The 16,229-nt window shown below is 33.2% G+C and overlaps 3 protein-coding genes across 12 annotated transcripts; 1 reads left to right on the top strand and 2 right to left on the bottom strand.

The window, feature by feature from the left end:
• The first annotated feature begins 2,857 nt into the window (after positions 1-2,857).
• LOC105636991 (putative LRR receptor-like serine/threonine-protein kinase At3g47570) lies at positions 2,858-6,251 on the top strand. 8 transcript variants are annotated; one of them, XR_005177242.2, is made up of 4 exons: positions 2,858-3,549; positions 3,638-4,038; positions 5,039-5,150; positions 6,127-6,251. XR_005177242.2 is itself a non-coding variant. In XM_020680441.3 (3 exons), exons 1-2 carry the CDS (start codon positions 3,240-3,242, stop codon positions 3,796-3,798), a joined length of 471 nt encoding a protein of 156 aa, XP_020536100.1. In that variant the 5' UTR covers positions 2,858-3,239; the 3' UTR covers positions 3,799-3,834; positions 3,970-5,582. The 8 variants fall into 8 exon arrangements, 3 of the variants coding, with proteins under 3 accessions (XP_020536100.1, XP_089581650.1, XP_012075783.1); XR_016322386.1 differs by lacking the exon at positions 6,127-6,251 and having other exon boundaries at positions 3,638-3,887; positions 3,970-4,038; positions 5,039-5,582; XR_016322387.1 differs by lacking the exon at positions 6,127-6,251 and having other exon boundaries at positions 3,638-3,834; positions 3,970-4,038; positions 5,039-5,582.
• A 6,058-nt stretch (positions 6,252-12,309) lies between these two features.
• On the bottom strand, positions 12,310-13,194 carry LOC149493803 (protease inhibitor HPI-like). The gene is made up of 2 exons (XM_089725539.1): positions 12,994-13,194; positions 12,310-12,911 (listed from the first exon to the last, which is right to left on the bottom strand). Exons 1-2 carry the CDS (start codon positions 13,007-13,009, stop codon positions 12,718-12,720), a joined length of 210 nt encoding a protein of 69 aa, XP_089581665.1. The 5' UTR covers positions 13,010-13,194; the 3' UTR covers positions 12,310-12,717.
• Positions 13,195-13,646: 452 nt separating this feature from the next.
• Positions 13,647-15,958, bottom strand: LOC105634798 (DNA repair protein XRCC4). Of its 3 annotated transcripts, none has more exons than XM_089725536.1 (5): positions 15,690-15,958; positions 15,445-15,581; positions 15,172-15,300; positions 14,912-15,034; positions 13,647-14,159 (listed from the first exon to the last, which is right to left on the bottom strand). In XM_089725536.1, exons 1-5 carry the CDS (start codon positions 15,841-15,843, stop codon positions 13,935-13,937), a joined length of 768 nt encoding a protein of 255 aa, XP_089581662.1. In that variant the 5' UTR covers positions 15,844-15,958; the 3' UTR covers positions 13,647-13,934. The 3 variants fall into 3 exon arrangements, with proteins under 3 accessions (XP_089581662.1, XP_089581664.1, XP_089581663.1); XM_089725538.1 differs by having other exon boundaries at positions 15,445-15,587; positions 15,690-15,942; XM_089725537.1 differs by having other exon boundaries at positions 14,053-14,187; positions 15,445-15,587.
• Between the last annotated feature and the right edge of the window lie 271 nt (positions 15,959-16,229).

The raw sequence follows: 16,229 nt of genomic DNA on the forward strand, positions 1-16,229 counted from the left end.
AATCCAGAACCAGTTTTCCGAAGGAGTCCATTTCAAGAGCAAAAGCACCACTCGAGCTCATTCATGCAGATGTTTGTGGACCAATAACTCCAATATCACTTGGTAATAACAAATATTTCTTATTATTTGTTGATGATTATAGCAGAAAGACGTGGGTTTATTTTTTGAAGGAAAAATTAGAAGTCTTTGGAGCATTTAAAAAATTCAAAGCTATTGTTGAGAAAGAAAGCGGGAAGTATATCAAAGCACCTAGATCCGACAGAGGAGGAGAGTTCACATCAAATGAATTCAACAAATTTTGTGAAGACAATGGCATTCGTCATTTTCTGACAGTTCCAAGATCTCCCCAACAAAATGGTGTCGTGGAAAGAAAGAACAGAACGGTGCTTAACATGACAAGAAGCACGTTGAAGAGCAAGAACTTACCAAAGGAGCTGTGGGCAGAAGCTGTTGATTGTGCAGTCTACATTTTGAACTGGTCTCCAACTACCAGTGTTCTAGATTTAACACCACAAGAAGCATGAAGTGGAAGAAAGCCAAGTGTTTCTCACTTACGTGTTTTTGGAAGTATTACATATGTTCATGTGCCAGATGAAGAAAGAAGGAAGCTTGATGACAAAAGCAGAAAGTATTTGTTTGTGGGCTATTCTGAACAATCAAAAGGATACAAGATGTTCGATCCTGATTCTGGAAAGATGATCATTAGCAGAGATGTGACTATTGATGAAGAAGCATGTTGGGATTGGAGTAATGAAAAGAAGAAGAGTTATAGTTTTTATCCATTCTCTATGGATGAAAACAATGACAATGATCCAGAGGTAACAATTGCTACACCAGAAACTAATACTCCTCTTTCAGGTGATTCTGTTGGAGAAGAAGAAAACCAAAGTGAAAGTCCCAGAGAAAGGCCACTAAAGCTAAGACGGGTTGAAGATCTTTATGATGTAACAAGAAATCTCAGTGAAGAATTAACTCTTTATTGTCATTTTGTTGATAGTGAACCAATTGATGCAGAAGAAGCAATGAAAGATATGTGATGGAGAAAAGCCATGGAGGAAGAGATTCAAGCAATCGAAAAGAACAAGACGTGGGAGCTTACCTCACTTCCAGCGGGAGAAAAACCCATTGGTGTTAAATGGGTGTTCAAGACGAAGAAAGATGCAGCAGGTGAAATTGTGAGACACAAGGCGAGGCTGGTAGCAAAAGGATTCAGTCAAAGAGCTGGCATCGACTATAATGAAGTTTTTGCTCCAATTGCTAGATTGGAAACGATCAGATTGGTAATCTCAATTGCTGCACAAAACAGGTGGAAGATTCATCAAATGGATGTCAAATCAGCTTTTCTGAATGGATACTTAGAGGAAGAAATTTATATTCAACAACCACCTGGTTTCATTACCAAAGGGCATGATGATAAAGTGTTAAAGTTGAAGAAAGCACTTTATGGGCTCAAGCAAGCACCAAGAGCCTGGAATAGCCGAATTGATAAATATTTTCAAGAGAATGGTTTCTCTAAATGTCCACATGAATATGACTTGTATGAAAAATGAAAAATGAAGACATAATGATTGTTTGTCTATATGTGGATGACTTAATTTTCACAGGGAGTAATCAGCAGATGTTTGAAGAATTCAAGAAGGCGATGGCTCATGAGTTTGAAATGACTAATATTGGCCTTATGTCATATTACCTTGGCATTGAAGTTTGGCAGAATGATGATGGAATTCTCATTTCTCAAAATGGCTTTGCAAAGGAGGTTTTGAAGAAGTTCAAAATGGAGAATTGCAATCCTGTCAAAACACCGGTTGAATGCAGCTTAAAGTTGACTAAAGATGAAAATGGTGTGAAAGTGAATCCGACAATTTTTCGAAGCTTGGTTAGAAGTCTTAGATATCTGACGTGCACAAGGCTAGACATCCTATATGCAGTTGGATTAGTGAGTAGATACATGGAAGCGCCAACAGAGTCTCATTGGAATGCATCAAAAAGAATACTCCGTTATTTAAAAGTACAATCAATTTGGCCTACACTACTCAATTTCTAATGAATTTAAATTAGTTGGATACAATGATAGTGATTGGGCCGGTGACAAGGATGATAAAAAAAGCACGACAGGTTTTGTATTTTTCGTGGGTAATACAGCATTCACTTGGAGTTCTAAGAAGCAACCCATTGTGACTTTGTCAACTTGTGAGGCAGAATAAGTTGCTGCGACAGCATGTGTATGTCATGCAATATGGTTGAGAAGATTACTGAAGGAATCGAAGATGGCTCAACATGATCCAACCGAAATTTTTGTAGATAATAAATCTGCATTGGCGTTGGCAAAGAATCCAGTATTCCATTATCGAAGCAAGCATATTGATACGAGGTATCATTTCATCAGGGAAAGCATTGAGCAAAATGAAGTAATACTGAAGTATGTCAAAACTCAAGATCAAGTTGCTGACATTTTTACGAAGCCGCTTAAATACAACATGTTCAATCAGTTGCGAGCATTATTGGGAATTACCGAAAATTAAGTTTAAGAGGGGATGTTGAAATAATAAACTTAATTTAAAAAATAAAAAATAAAAAAAATAAAAGGAGGGACAATGATTTGATATGCACATGATGGTGCAATATAACGATAAGGAATAGACAAATTAGTAGTTGAATAATAATGTATGTGGCAGACAAAAGAAGATTGTAGTGGCTGTAAAATATGTGGTTGTGAGTTGAGTATGGAAGCATGGGCTGTTTTAGGTATAAGCGTGTGGTTTTTGTTTAATGTAATGGTGGTTGTTTATAAACCACAAAATTATACAGTGTTTGCTCTATAAATAGAGTTTGTGTGTGCAGAGTATGTGATAGAGTTTGTAAGATAAGTGCGTGTGTTTAAGAAAATATTAATGAAGTTTTATTTTAAGTGTTAGTTGATATTCCTACTATTTAGTCCTCTTCCTTTAACAAGAACCATTTGCCCAAATATCTTATGAAAAACTCTCCCAAGCAATAGATGGCTTCTCTCCCTCTAATTTGATTGGTATATGTAGTTTTGGTTCTGTGTATAAAGGGAGCATTGACGATGAAGATGTTGCAATCAAAGTGCTTAACATTGAGCGCTGAGGTGCTTCTAGAAAGTTTCATAGTTGAGTGTGTTGAAAGAAATTCGCCATCGAAATCTGGTCAAGATCGTAACTTGTTGCTCGAGCATTGATTTTCAAGGTAACGATTTTAAGGCTCTAGTGTATGAATACATGCCTAATGGGAGTTTAGACAAATGGGTGCATCCAGACCAAGAAACTTATGACGATCAAAATGATCTAAGCCTTGTTTGTAGAATCAACATTGCCATTGATGTGGCTTGTGCACTTGATTATCTCCATCACGATTGCCATCAGCCAATCATTCATTGTGATCTGAAACCGAGTAATATTCTTCTTGATAGCAACATGACTGCCCATATTGGAGACTTTGGGTTATCGAGAGTTCTTCCACAACTTAGAAATCTAACTGAAAGCAGCTCATCAATTGGAATTAAAGGAACTATTGGCTGTGCTGCACCAGGTGATTTAACCTCAATTTTCGTTTACTCATGGTGTTTCTTTCAAGAAATTGTATTTATTGATTGCACTTTCGTTCATGGAATTAACAGATTATGGTCTAGGAGGAGAAGTTTCAATACGTGGAGATATCTACAGTTATGGGATTTTATTATTGGAAATGATAACAGGAAAGAGACCGACTCATGATATGTTTGAGATTTCCAAGGTTATGGTAGGAGTTGAATGCTCCATCGAGTCACCAAGAGATTGAATGAACATGACTAAGGTTGTTCATGAGCTGCTCAAGGTTAGGGCTGTACTTGAGAAAACTACAACCAAAAACCATAACAACAGACATCGGTACCTGTATTTATTTATTTATTTATTTTATTTACTTTTTTTTTTGTATTTAATTTATTTTTCTAATATCTGTTGGTGCTAGACAATGTTATTTCATAATGAGCTTACCGCGTTATCTTGGAGGACAAACAGAGTAAACAAGAGCAAGGTTGTAAGTTCATTTTAGCTAAACGTGAACAAGATCCTGGCCAGGTGTTAGAATTTGTTAGATATTTGTAGAGAGATCTTTTGTGGTTCAATTCCATAAATTAAGGAAATGAAACATAAACAAACAATGGTGTTACTTGTGAATGTGTGTGCATAATTTAGGAATGTTGTCTCAATAAAGATTTTTTTTTTTTTTTGTTGTCTTATAGATTGTCTAATAATAAAAGTGTATGTACAATCAGACAATAATTCTAGTTCGAATCTCTCTTTTTGATACTTAAAAAAAAAAAAAAAAAGAGAAAGGTTTTAGTTATTGTATTACTTAAAAGAAACATTATTTTGTAACCATTATATTGGACATATTGTTTAGTTGATTTTTATTATTTATCACAAGATTATTCAACTTTAATTTTTGACCGTCATAGCTAAAAAGATTAAAAAGAAAAACTTTATTATAGTTTTATTTTAGTCTAAATAAATGTTGGTTATATTTCAAAATTTTTTTTATTTTAATTTAGGACAATGATACGACAGAATTAAAAGTGTTGTCAATTTTTTTAAGTTTGAAGAAAATTATCATTTCTGGTGATGACTACAATTTTCATCTCCCGTCCACAAAAGACAATTATAGCTCATTTTTCCTAATTCAAAATTTACATCATTCTCATTTTGATTTATTTAACAACAATAATATTTGGATTGCAATTCTGAAATGGGTGAAAATTCATTGTTTTATTTTATAAAAGAATTTCTATAGTAAATTCTTAATTCTCTCTCCCTTGTTTGGGTCGTTGTTGGTATGGTAATGTAGAGAGTAAGTTTTGGCTTTGCATTGCTTTTCATTACTTTCTTTTTTTTTTATTGCTTTTCATTATTTTTTTATTAATTAATTTTTGATTGGTTGTGATATGAATTGTGAGGGTGGTGGTGCTTTTATGATCTTTTAGCTTAAGTTTTATGTCAGTTTTTTTGGAGATTGTGAACACCTCAATTTTGTATCTCAGATAATTGGAGTAATCCATCAAATGGAACCTGAATAGAAACTCAAAATCAACGCAAAGTCGAGAGGCGAGGCGTACTGATTCAACTCTCTCTACGGTATCATTTTCAAAATAGGTCAGTACCAACGGAAACTAGACTGAAATATCTTTCCAACGATTTAGGACATGTATTGGAGTTGAAATGAGCTGCAAACCCGTCAAACCGGACGAAGGACCAAACCAAACTAGATATGTGAACAAATAGCTTTTCTTGATGTGTGAAGAGGTGATTAGGAAAAGGAGAGTTCGAAAGTTTTGTGTAGGTTGGTCAGCTTTTTAAAAGTATTTTTGAAAAACTGTATGGCATTCCCAGTTCCCACCATTTCATTCTTTTGGTGACTGTTACATGTTAATGGTCATTTGAGAATTGTTATCCGTCATCTTTTCGTCTTTTCTCTTCATAAATAGGGGAAGAAATAATAGGTTCTGCAGCCTCATTTGTGCCTAGTGACTCCTCTTTATCTTCAAGGGGGTTTCCTATAAAATTGAATCATCATTTTAAAAATTATTTTGATTGGTGTTGAAAGGATACTCATATTGTTTTGGAAACATATTTTTTAAATCACTTGAAAAATGCATACTAAGGCATAATTTAATGGTAAGTGCATATATAATCTGATAATAGATTTAGGTTCGAATCTCAATACTAAAAAAACAAAAAGAAATCACGTAAAAAGTTAATGTTGATGCGCTTTTAACACATATATTCATAATATTTTTCTTTTCCAAGTTCAACTATTCCTTAATTTCTTGCTTAATAATAATAGTTATGACCTATTCAATTTATTGAAAAATTATAAAACCCAAATAAAAATAAAAAGCTAGTCAACAGTCAAATCTTTCTGCATATAGAATATTGACCTAAATGTTCAAACCTTACCAGTATAAATACCCTTCAGCCTTTTCTTTTGAAACATTCTTCCCAAAAAAACAGAAAAAAATAATCTTCACTTAGTTTTGCATTGGGAATTGTCTTCAAGAAAATTATGAGGCTACTCAACATTACTCTGGCTGCATTCTTGCTTCTTTTTTTACATGTGCAACTATTCCAGGCAACTAGAATATTATCTGGAGACCTGAACAAAGGACTTGGTCTTCAGTCTCTTCAAAGGGAACCTGTCCCTCCGTCAGGTCCCTCAGGCTGCACCAACGGTCCTGAGAGCGGCGGACCAAGCTGTCCTAATACTGTTAATGTCAATCAAATGAATTTTGCTGGTAATGCTCTTCCTCGCGCTTATCCGCGTCCCATGGTTCAGTTTGGAGTCGCTGCTAATCACAAATAAGAACATTAATTCACAACAATTCTAGCCTTTTTCTGTTCTTTCATTCTTTTTTTTTTTTTTTTTTTTTTTTTTGTAATTTTTTTGTAATCAATTTGTACATCTTTATTGTGTAAGATATACATAGATTTTCATTTATACTATTCAAAAAGAACATTTTGTAAATTTTTCAATGAATAAATATATTCTGGTTATTTGAAACTTCTCTTTTCTTTTTCATTTATGTATCTATAATATATGTAATGTTTATTCATATTTATTTACGAAGCTGACCATCATTTCTGGAGAAAACTTCCGAATCGATTATGCATGCATACTGTTTCTTTGTTTGTAACAAATGAACGTAAATAAATATTAATTTGATTTATAAACGAGAGTCGTATATTAAAAAAAATCAATTGTAAACAAGTTTTCATGTTCGATTTAACAATGAAAGTTTTTGTAAGAGAGTTACTTTAGTTGTTTGTTAATGAAACAAAATAGAAAAATGATTGAAATTTTCATTCTAACCCAATTCTTGGTTTTGGTTTGTGGATTCTTGCCTGAAATAATAGACCAATTGCTTGATTTGAAGCTTCCATGTGCAGAGGAGACAAAACTAAAATAGCCAAAATTTGCGTATTGAAATTGAAGTCAGAAAGTGGAATAGGCAGCTTCAAATCCAGCATGCCATCAATTTTTTTAATTAGCTTTCCTTTGACTGATGCTAATTAAGTCAAAGCTTACTTATCATTATATTAAATACGCTCATGATATTTTCTAAGAACTGAACTAATTATTAAGACCATTATTCCTTTTATTTTTATTTTTTTATTTTTTTTATTATAACTTAAGGTGACTGAACATATGAGGAAAATAAATACCCTATGTGTTTTAGTATTACAGATCAACTTTCTCATATTGTAATAAATTTATCACGGTACAAAAAATTTAGAATTTAATTATAATTTGAGAAAGTCCAATTATAATTTTTTTTTTTTTTTTTTGATGGAAAATACGACTGCATTAATCACTGGAATAAAATTGATACAGGTGCTCAGGGATGACATTTCATACTCTAAAAACAGCTTCTCCATAGGAGGCCCTCGCAGGTATATGAGCTCCACGATTAGTCGGACGACGAATCCACCTAACATGAATTTTAGGCCTACGAGCTAAAATCGTTTTAAAATCCTTAATAACACAACCAATTTCAGAAAAATCATCTAAGAAAGAGCCAAGAGCATTGATTGCCCTAAAGTTGTTACTTTGTTGATTACAATTAAGTAAATTGGTTTAAAATTCAAATTGTATGATTCTCCTAAAGTTTAGGATTAAACTTGCTTAGAATGAATATATGACCTGCATCAAACTAATGAAAACATTAATTTTTTAAAAGTTGTTCTTTTTTTTTTTCAGTATGTGGTAGAAATACCTTCATTTTAACAAAAAAAAAACATTTATTTTCATTTCTTTAGTACATGAGTGAGCTTAAATACCGTATTTAAGCAAGCCAATCCCACCATATTTATAGTGGATATATGTTTGTTGCTTTTAAGGTTACTTGTAAAAATTTGATACGTATATGGAGAATGACTAAGCATTGACAAAAATCTGTTATCTAAAACTATATATTTACTAATAAGAAATTATTAAAAATATTGTGGGCTTTGATTACCATTAAGGATCAGGTAAGAAAATGCTTCATTTGTGCAAGTGGTTGGCGGAAGTAGTAATAAATTACCTAGGCTAAACATATACGTTTTCAACTACTTAGTCGAATTTCGATATTTCACATCTTTTTAAAAAATTATTTAATTTGTTTAAATTATAATGAATTATTGACTGAATTAATTTTACTACTCTTAATTTATTATTTGAGTAAAAAACTATTCAATCACTATTAATCATATACAAAGGGGTAAAAATAGAAAAAAAAATTATTTTTTATGAAATTTAGAAATGTTATAATTATTTAGGGATATAGTAATCTCTCAATTGCGATAAATATTTGGAAATAAAAGAAGCAATTCAAATTCTTAGTTTCCATTTATCACGTTGAAGTAATACCTTGCTAGTTTTTTTGCAAGAAAATTTAATGTGAGACTTTGATCAGGCTTATATCTTTGACTAGCACATGTGAAGAAAACTAATAGAAAGAATAATTGCAGACATTGGAAATTTCTCTATTGCTTGAGAGTTAGGATTGCTCCATTACGGCGGCTAGGATTTCGTTTCAGCAATGATGACATTCTTTCTCCATAGGGAAGTTAGTTTCCACTTGTCCTTGTTTTCTCGGTTTTCTTGTTCTAGTTGTAGCTGGTAGTTTTCTATTTTCATAGTATTCTTTTATAAGTTTTTACGTTCCTTTGTTTTCGTCTATTTTTATTTGTTTCTTAGGGTTTATCGTTTTGTCAGTACCTGTCTCTTAACTAGATCCTTTTGTTTGTTTGCTTATATCAGTTGTTTATCTATTATTCTATTTCCATTATCATTAATTTGCAGTGGTGCTATGCGGAATGGATAAACAAAATACTTGTCGTATACCTAAGCGAAAGGATAAGAACGTGATTACAGAAGATGAAGCAGAAGTATTGGAGGCTAATATTGAAGAGGAAATTGAAAATACTGATACAGGTTCCCTATGTTTGGTGGGAAAGTTATGGATAAACCGAAGCTTCAATAAATTCGCACTTATGGAAACTATGGTAGGAGTTTAGAGAACCAAATATGGAAATTGAGGCCAACGAATGGAGTAAAGACATATATCTTTTCCAGTTTAAGCAGCAAAGAGATAAGCAGGAGATGCTATCTAAGGAGCCAGCGGATTTTGACAAGCATATACTGGTTCCAAAAGAAATTCAAGGGGAGGAAACCGACAGATATTGAATTATTTTCTACTTTGATTTGGTGTAGAGCTTATGAACTACCAATTAATTGTATGAACGGGGGGATGACAAAATCCTTAGTGAAAAATTGGTTCTTTATGGAATAGGGTTCAGATAGTAATGTTACTTGGGGAAAATTTATAAGGTTTCGAGTTTTACTTGATTTTGATTAGCCTCTATCTCGAGGTTCGATGGTGAAGATGGCTTCTGGTAAATCCATTTGGGCCCCATTTCGATATGAGGGCTTGCCAAATTTCTGCTTCCTATGTGGCAAATGTGGTCATTCATTCCGAAACTGTGATGATAGTGAAATAGAGAATACTAAGGTGGAAAACACGCAATATGAGGACTGGCTTAAAGCTTCTCAAGAAGAATGAGGAAAGTAAATATGAAGGAGAAGGACAATAAAGCTAAAGAATCAGTTGCAAGGACGATGATGTTTTCTGAGGACAGACGGAATGAGAATCAGCCACAAGGAGGAGAAGAAGATACTGTCCAATCTGTTTCCCATAAAAGGAGAGAGGAGCCCGTTAATGACCAGGTCCTTTTGTCCCAAACTATTGATTTTCTTAAGCAGTTAAAGGATATGTACTGCAAGAAAAGTGAATATTGTAGAATATTTATAGTCTTATGTATTTTTACAGTATATACTTTGTATAGTATGTGCAATTTGTACAAAATATACAAGTTTGAGCTTTTAGGCCCAAGTGGCCCTTTTGTTTGATCTTGTCATTTTTCTCATGGACTTCAACATTAGACTTCTTACTTGGGCCTTCCATTTGGGTTAGTGTCAACAATAATAATTATTGATAAATATATTTCAGGGATATTATACTAAATGTCAATTTTTAAATTTTATTTTTTAAAAATGTCAGTTTGACTTTAAAATTTGAATTATTGTCAGTTATGAGATATTTTTACTTTTGTACCATTTTTTAATTTGTAAGGCTCGTAAGGCGTTAGTTTGTTAGTATTTTAGTGTTTTAATTTCTTAATTTTTCCTTTTGTATTAATTTTCTATTTTCATTATTGTTTCCTTTTTTTTTTTTTTTTGCTGTGTTTCTCAGTCAACATTCTTTGTGCCAATATTTTCACAAGCGATTAAATCTTCTTCTTCTTTCAGTCATAAACATGAGAAATCGCATGCATGCACGCTCGGAATGAGAGTCCTCACCAAAAAATAGATTTTTGTTCTACAATCTCATTTTCGTTTCGCTTTCATTTCTATTCTTCAATGGAAAATCAATACCTAATTGACGATTTCATCTTCATAGATATTGTTTTTATTTTAAAGAGATAAGGTAGGACTCTTGATTTTATTTGGATTAATACTAATGCGGTATATATATATATATATATATATATACACCGTATTTACCGTTAAATCGAAAAATCTAGTTTTTTGGTCATTTGTTTATTCAATTATGAAAACAAATCACAATTATTTCGTGTATATATCTAGTTTTTCTATTTTCTTTTTCTAATTTACTTGATTCTTTAGAGATTGTGGTGGGTTGAAGGATAGGCGGTTAGTTTTAGGGTTGATTATGTTTGGACTTTGTTTTTGGCATGCTTATTGGAGGTGAAAGATTGCATCATTAGGAGATTATTTTGAAGCAGAGGTGGTTACTTTTAGAATAGTTGCTTTTGTTTTAAGAGTTGCCATTTCTTTTGCAAGGTTAATTTTAGTATTTTTAAATTTATTTTGATCAAATTTGTTATTATCTGAATAAATATTCTTTTCTGACATATAGTTAACTTTAAAACTTTACATTTGACATTTGTTAAATTGCCCCTATATTTTCAAACAGGTACCGTTATTTTCAGAACACATTTTCTTTATAAATGTTAGAGCAACAAATTATTCATAATGTTACAATGACGAAAATGCCCTTAGAAGCAAGAAACATGGTATATACATGTTCTATTTGGCAAATATACAAAACACTTTAAGTGCAAAAAAAGATAAACAAAATATGTGAAATTAATTAAATAGGAGCAAAATATACTACTTAAGTTGTGTAAATAAAAAATAAACTGATTAGTAGTTTAGGGTTTCTCTCTTCCTCTTTTCTTTCTCGTTTATTTAACCCTAGCTTTCATTTGGGGTTGTCGTTGTTAATCAGCGGTAGCCCCCTATTTTTCTTTTTTCTTCTCACTCATAATCTTTTATTCTTTTTTAATAAACTCAAATCTATTTTCTTTTAATAGATTTATTTTTTCTTTTTTTTATTATTATTGTTACTTTGTCTCCATATTTGAAGTTCTTTTATCCCTCCTTCTATAAGGGTTTAGTCATTCTTTGTGAATCTTTGTTCTTAAAAGGTATGATATTTGCTTTTATTTGATTGGAGAATTGAAATCTTATTTTACTGATGTATATCTTCAACCAATGGAGCCTGACAGTGAAGCCTGTTCCTCTATTGATGCTATTAACACATAGTGGCTTGAACTTATCCGTTTATGTCATACACAGCAAGTTGTTGGAAAAACAATCCAAACATAAAAAATCTGGAGAAGTTATTTTGTGGTCCAAATCAATTAAAGGATCAGTTGCTAATATGAAGCTTTATATTGGTCAATGTTATCTTCAAGCGAAAAATCCAATATGATTTATATTAGTTTTAGTTTTATTATTCAAAAAAATATAGATAAATATTTTGTTGTTAAAGGATTAACGAATTTTCTATTAATTATGATAGTAAGTTTTATGTCTGGTCAAATTGAGTATTTGTAATACTTGATTTTATTATTAATGAATTATATTTCTCAAAAAAGTCTTTTGTTTTTGAATTTATAACAGAAGTTATTTCACCTTCAACTCTATATCAAAATTCCTGCTTTCATCTAGCCTCTTGACACATAAATTGCTCCAATATTGAATCGTAGACTGAGATTCGCTAAGCTTGATGTCTGCAACCTTAATTACTAAATTGATGGAAAGATCGGTTATTTGACATCTTCAAGTGTCAATACTCTTCAAAATTGATTAAAAACTTAAATAACGCCATATTTTCTGACTTTTTGCTAATGCAAAAGTTTTATTTATGTGCATTATTAAAGCATGAAATTTGTTTATGCAAACCTGTGGCAATAATTGTTTATGCATAAAAGATTTATTTTGTTAAGAATCTCATATTACAGACATAAAAATGTGAGAAGCTACCTAACTAATTGGTCGGTGCTAACCTCTTAATATGGGTTAAGCCAAGTTCAAGCAAGTCTAAATAATAGATTTTCCATCTCATGAGTTCGATCTTCCCACCTCAATGGCTCAATTCAGTTACAGGGAACGATTAGTAAGCCCACATAAGTTATTAAAATGCATATTTTTATTTAGTTGCATTCACCCCATTTGATTACAAAATAGAAGATGAATCAATATTTATAATGATGGATATAGAAAAACGCTATATAGAAGCATAGAGGAATGGAGCTGAATGAAGACAGCAACAGAATAATTCCTCTCCTGATAATCTTTGGTTGCACTTCTCTGTCAGCCAATTTTGGGTACCATAGTCACGACATGATTGTCGTCGATGAAGACCCTGACCCTATCGCACCGGAAATCCCCTGACACACGCGACCCTTCTTTGACAGTATTGGCCTTAACCTTTGGGTTCTCTGTCATGATAATAACCGTTGCTGCTTCCCCATTAGTGCCAACTAGCTCCGGCCATGAACTCTTACCTGCAATTTTCCATGAACATCATTGGCTAAATCTCATATATATACTGTTTTCTATTAATAATAAGGTTTCAGTAGAACTCACCTTCACAACTTGACATTTCACTTCTTTTTGCTTTTTCTCTGTCGACTCTCTCTTTGAATGATGGGCTTGGGAGAATACAGAGAGTATTTATACTAGAAAATGCTCCCGGTTCATTTTCAAGTTAGCCGGCAGGAACCGTAGAGACGGGATAGGTTAATACAAACTTTCCTTCTCTTTTTTTTTTTTTTTTTTTTTTTTTTTTTTTTTTTTTTTTTTTTTTTTTTTGTGTGTGTGTGTTTTTTGCTGAGATGGGCCATTTTGGACGATGGTTTTTGGAGCTTGTTAATTGTCTAAAGCACTGGGCAGCAACCATCGCCATGAAGACAAGACACGATCAATCTTACAATAACATTTTCCTTATACAAGACACACATGTAGGACGCGTACTTGGAAAAAACCAAGAACCAATATAATAACTGAGAATTTAATTGTTACTTTCTCGTTTTTATCTTTTCCATTCCCATCCCAAGTAATGATGTACTAAGCATCAGTGACTTGCATGATTCTTACTCTTGAAAATTTTTGCAGGTAGAAATGGCAGCTTGTGTCGGCTTTGTATTAGAATTCCAATGGCAACTGCTAAACTATTTTGCGGGATTTGGGAGTTTTTGTGAGAAGGCAAATAAGGGCAATAAAAGAAAAATACTCCAGGATACTAGTGAAAACTTTAGTCTGATAGAAACCAAAATAATATTATACATTAAAAGGTGAGAGGAATGAACAACGCACTAGGGAGAAATGAATAATTCTAAACCTCAGTTCCTTCCAGCTCCTAATACTGCGTTGATTTCTGGACACTAATGCCTAAAGCAAATGGTCAAAAAAAAAAAAATAATCATCTAGCTGCAGATATGATTAAAAAAAAAATCATCCCAGGTTTCTGTATCCTACATTTTATTTTCCAATAATAGTTGGCCTGCTAAAGTTCTGGAATGTAAAATCTATTGTGTAGTCTTCTTTCTACCACGGCCCCTCCTTGAAGTGCCTGTAACTCTCTTTGGAGGTTCTTCATCACTTTTCTCATTGTCACTGCCTTCATCAAAACTGTCTGTTTTGTCTGTGGATTCTTCCTCTTCTTTTGGCAATTTTCCTGAAGATTCCTTCTTTGAGAGCTGATCTCGAAGCCCTCTAAGTTTCTGTTTCTTTGAATTCAAGACCCCAACAAACTGGAAGCAGAGGATGACCAAGTCAATCCTAAATGTGACGAGAGATGAATGATGAAGATTAACTCTATTAGCTAGTTTCTGTTGCAGCATACTCAACAATTTAACAAGTAAGAAAACCCTTAGCAATGGACTCTTGGCTGAATTGCATCTGAATTTAGCATCTCCAACCATTACCATGAGAAGCTGGTTCATTCTTTCCATTTGATCTAATTCGCCAAATTGTTTTACAGATACAATAGGAAGACAGCCTATTCCATTTCATTCACAACAATTAAAGGTAGAAAAGCATAAATACTCAACCTAAGTCCTTGCCTCAATTTTCTCAATAAAAAGTTAAAACTAGTGTTTCATACTGAACCTCTGTCATGTAACAGGTACATGCAGTCAAACATTTGATGAGATACTGGCATATCCCAAAATCAAATTCACAAGGATATCACAAATCAAATCCAATGAGTCGAGAAAAATTCGGCGCATTTACCAAACATGGGATTGATATTTTGGCGTTTCCTAAACTTAAACAAGCTTGTTACTTGACATTTTGATACTATAAAAACATTACCACTGAAGTCTGAGCTACAGTAAATTCAACTTAACATAAAACCGAAGAAACTAAAATCTTCAACAAAAGTTCTTTTGGAATATAATTGTACCAATCTTCTGCATTGTACTTTATAAAGCAACATCAAATAACAATGCGACCACACTTGTAAACAAAAGTAGCATCCTGTTAACAAGAATTCAAGACTCACCTTTGCATATATTGCAGATTCAAATTCCATCTTCTCGCTGTTAAATTTCTCACTTTGTGCCAAACACTTCTCAGCTTCCTCCTTCATCCGCTCAAATGACCGAGTCTTGCTGACAACTTCTTCCTGTAGGTACATGGTACAATTGCACCCATACATATAGCACCTAATTACAAGTGATGCTACTCATAATCATCTATTTAACATGCACCAAACGGAAGTTACTCTGCATAAAACAATAGAACAATAAATTAAAAACTTACACTTAGTCTTATATTTGCATCGATCAGAAAATCCAAGATTCCTGCAGTAGTCCTCTTACAGTCAGGCGAAGGCTTGCATTTCCATCGCCATTCTAACCTAGTCCCTTCCTTTTCAAATGTCCATGACAACTACAAACACAAATCATCAAAAACCTTAATTTTCAAAATTTTCGAAAATTTTCCGTTTCTCTCGAACTTTCTCAGCAATTTAAAAGAGAATAGCATAAACATTAAATTAAAAATTGTAAAACCCAAATTAGGCAAATTACTAACTCGTTTATGGCCATCACCGGCATCCGCGAACCGATAGACAGAACCAGGCTGTTGAAACCCTAAGTATTGCTCAGCTAAATGAACATACTCAGTCACCGGCTGGTCCCACTGCGCTGCTCTCTCTTTCACATCCTCTTCTGTCGCTATCAATTTGACAAATGAACAAAGAAATTGTGTTCAACAACTAATAAAAGCACAAGAAAATAAGAGTATATACACAGAGAGGAGTCGATAGGTTGTCACACCATGGCAGACCCAAGCGTTGAGCCCATCAGTGATAGAGAGGTTAAAGTGAGTATCGAACCATGTTCCTTTGACGAAAATTGGTTCGGCCATGTCGGCGGAGTGTTCGAGCTTCAGGCACGTGTGCCTAGCTACTGCTGCCTCCGTTGTATCCATTTTTGAAGGTTGTTTGAGTTTCTTCTTAGAGAAGCTGTTAAGAACAGTAAAGTCTACAAGTTTCGGGGTTTTATTAAATCCGGAAAGTGGGAGATGGGCGATCTCTGACTTGATCAGTTGATCCTTCCCGCTCTCTTTGTCTCCAAATTTTACTAGTTGGGCCTAATTTTGGGCCAGCCTTTATCTTTGACTTTCAGTGGACGCTCATGGTCTGCAAAAACAAGTACAAGCCTAAATTTATATGTAGAAAGTGCTTTTTTCCTTTCTTCTCTTTCTCTGATACTCCTGCTCCATCAGTTACTAGGGTTTTTGTATAGCCACATGACAATAGGCTGAACATAGAGATATCTATAGAGAACCTACTTTCAAACCAAAATTGAAACCAA

This window comes from Jatropha curcas, chromosome 9, assembly GCF_041381405.1.
Source record: "Jatropha curcas cultivar XTBG-Jc1 chromosome 9, XTBG_Jcur_1.0, whole genome shotgun sequence".
Taxonomy (NCBI): domain Eukaryota; kingdom Viridiplantae; phylum Streptophyta; class Magnoliopsida; order Malpighiales; family Euphorbiaceae; genus Jatropha; species Jatropha curcas.

Bases quoted from the DNA above. Each gene is read 5' to 3' on its own strand.
- LOC105634798 (XM_089725538.1), bottom strand. From the start codon at position 15,843: ATGGATACAACGGAGGCAGCAGTAGCTAGGCACACGTGCCTGAAGCTC. The intron at 15,301-15,444 runs GTTAGTAATTTG...TTGTGTTTGTAG, and splicing joins CCGGTGATGGCCATAAACGA to TTGTCATGGACATTTGAAAA. The intron at 15,035-15,171 runs GTAAGTTTTTAA...ATGTACCTACAG, and splicing joins ATGCAAATATAAGACTAAGT to GAAGAAGTTGTCAGCAAGAC.
- LOC105636991 (XM_012220393.4), top strand. From the start codon at position 3,240: ATGCCTAATGGGAGTTTAGACAAATGGGTGCATCCAGACCAAGAAACT. The intron at 3,550-3,637 runs GTGATTTAACCT...TGGAATTAACAG, and splicing joins TATTGGCTGTGCTGCACCAG to ATTATGGTCTAGGAGGAGAA.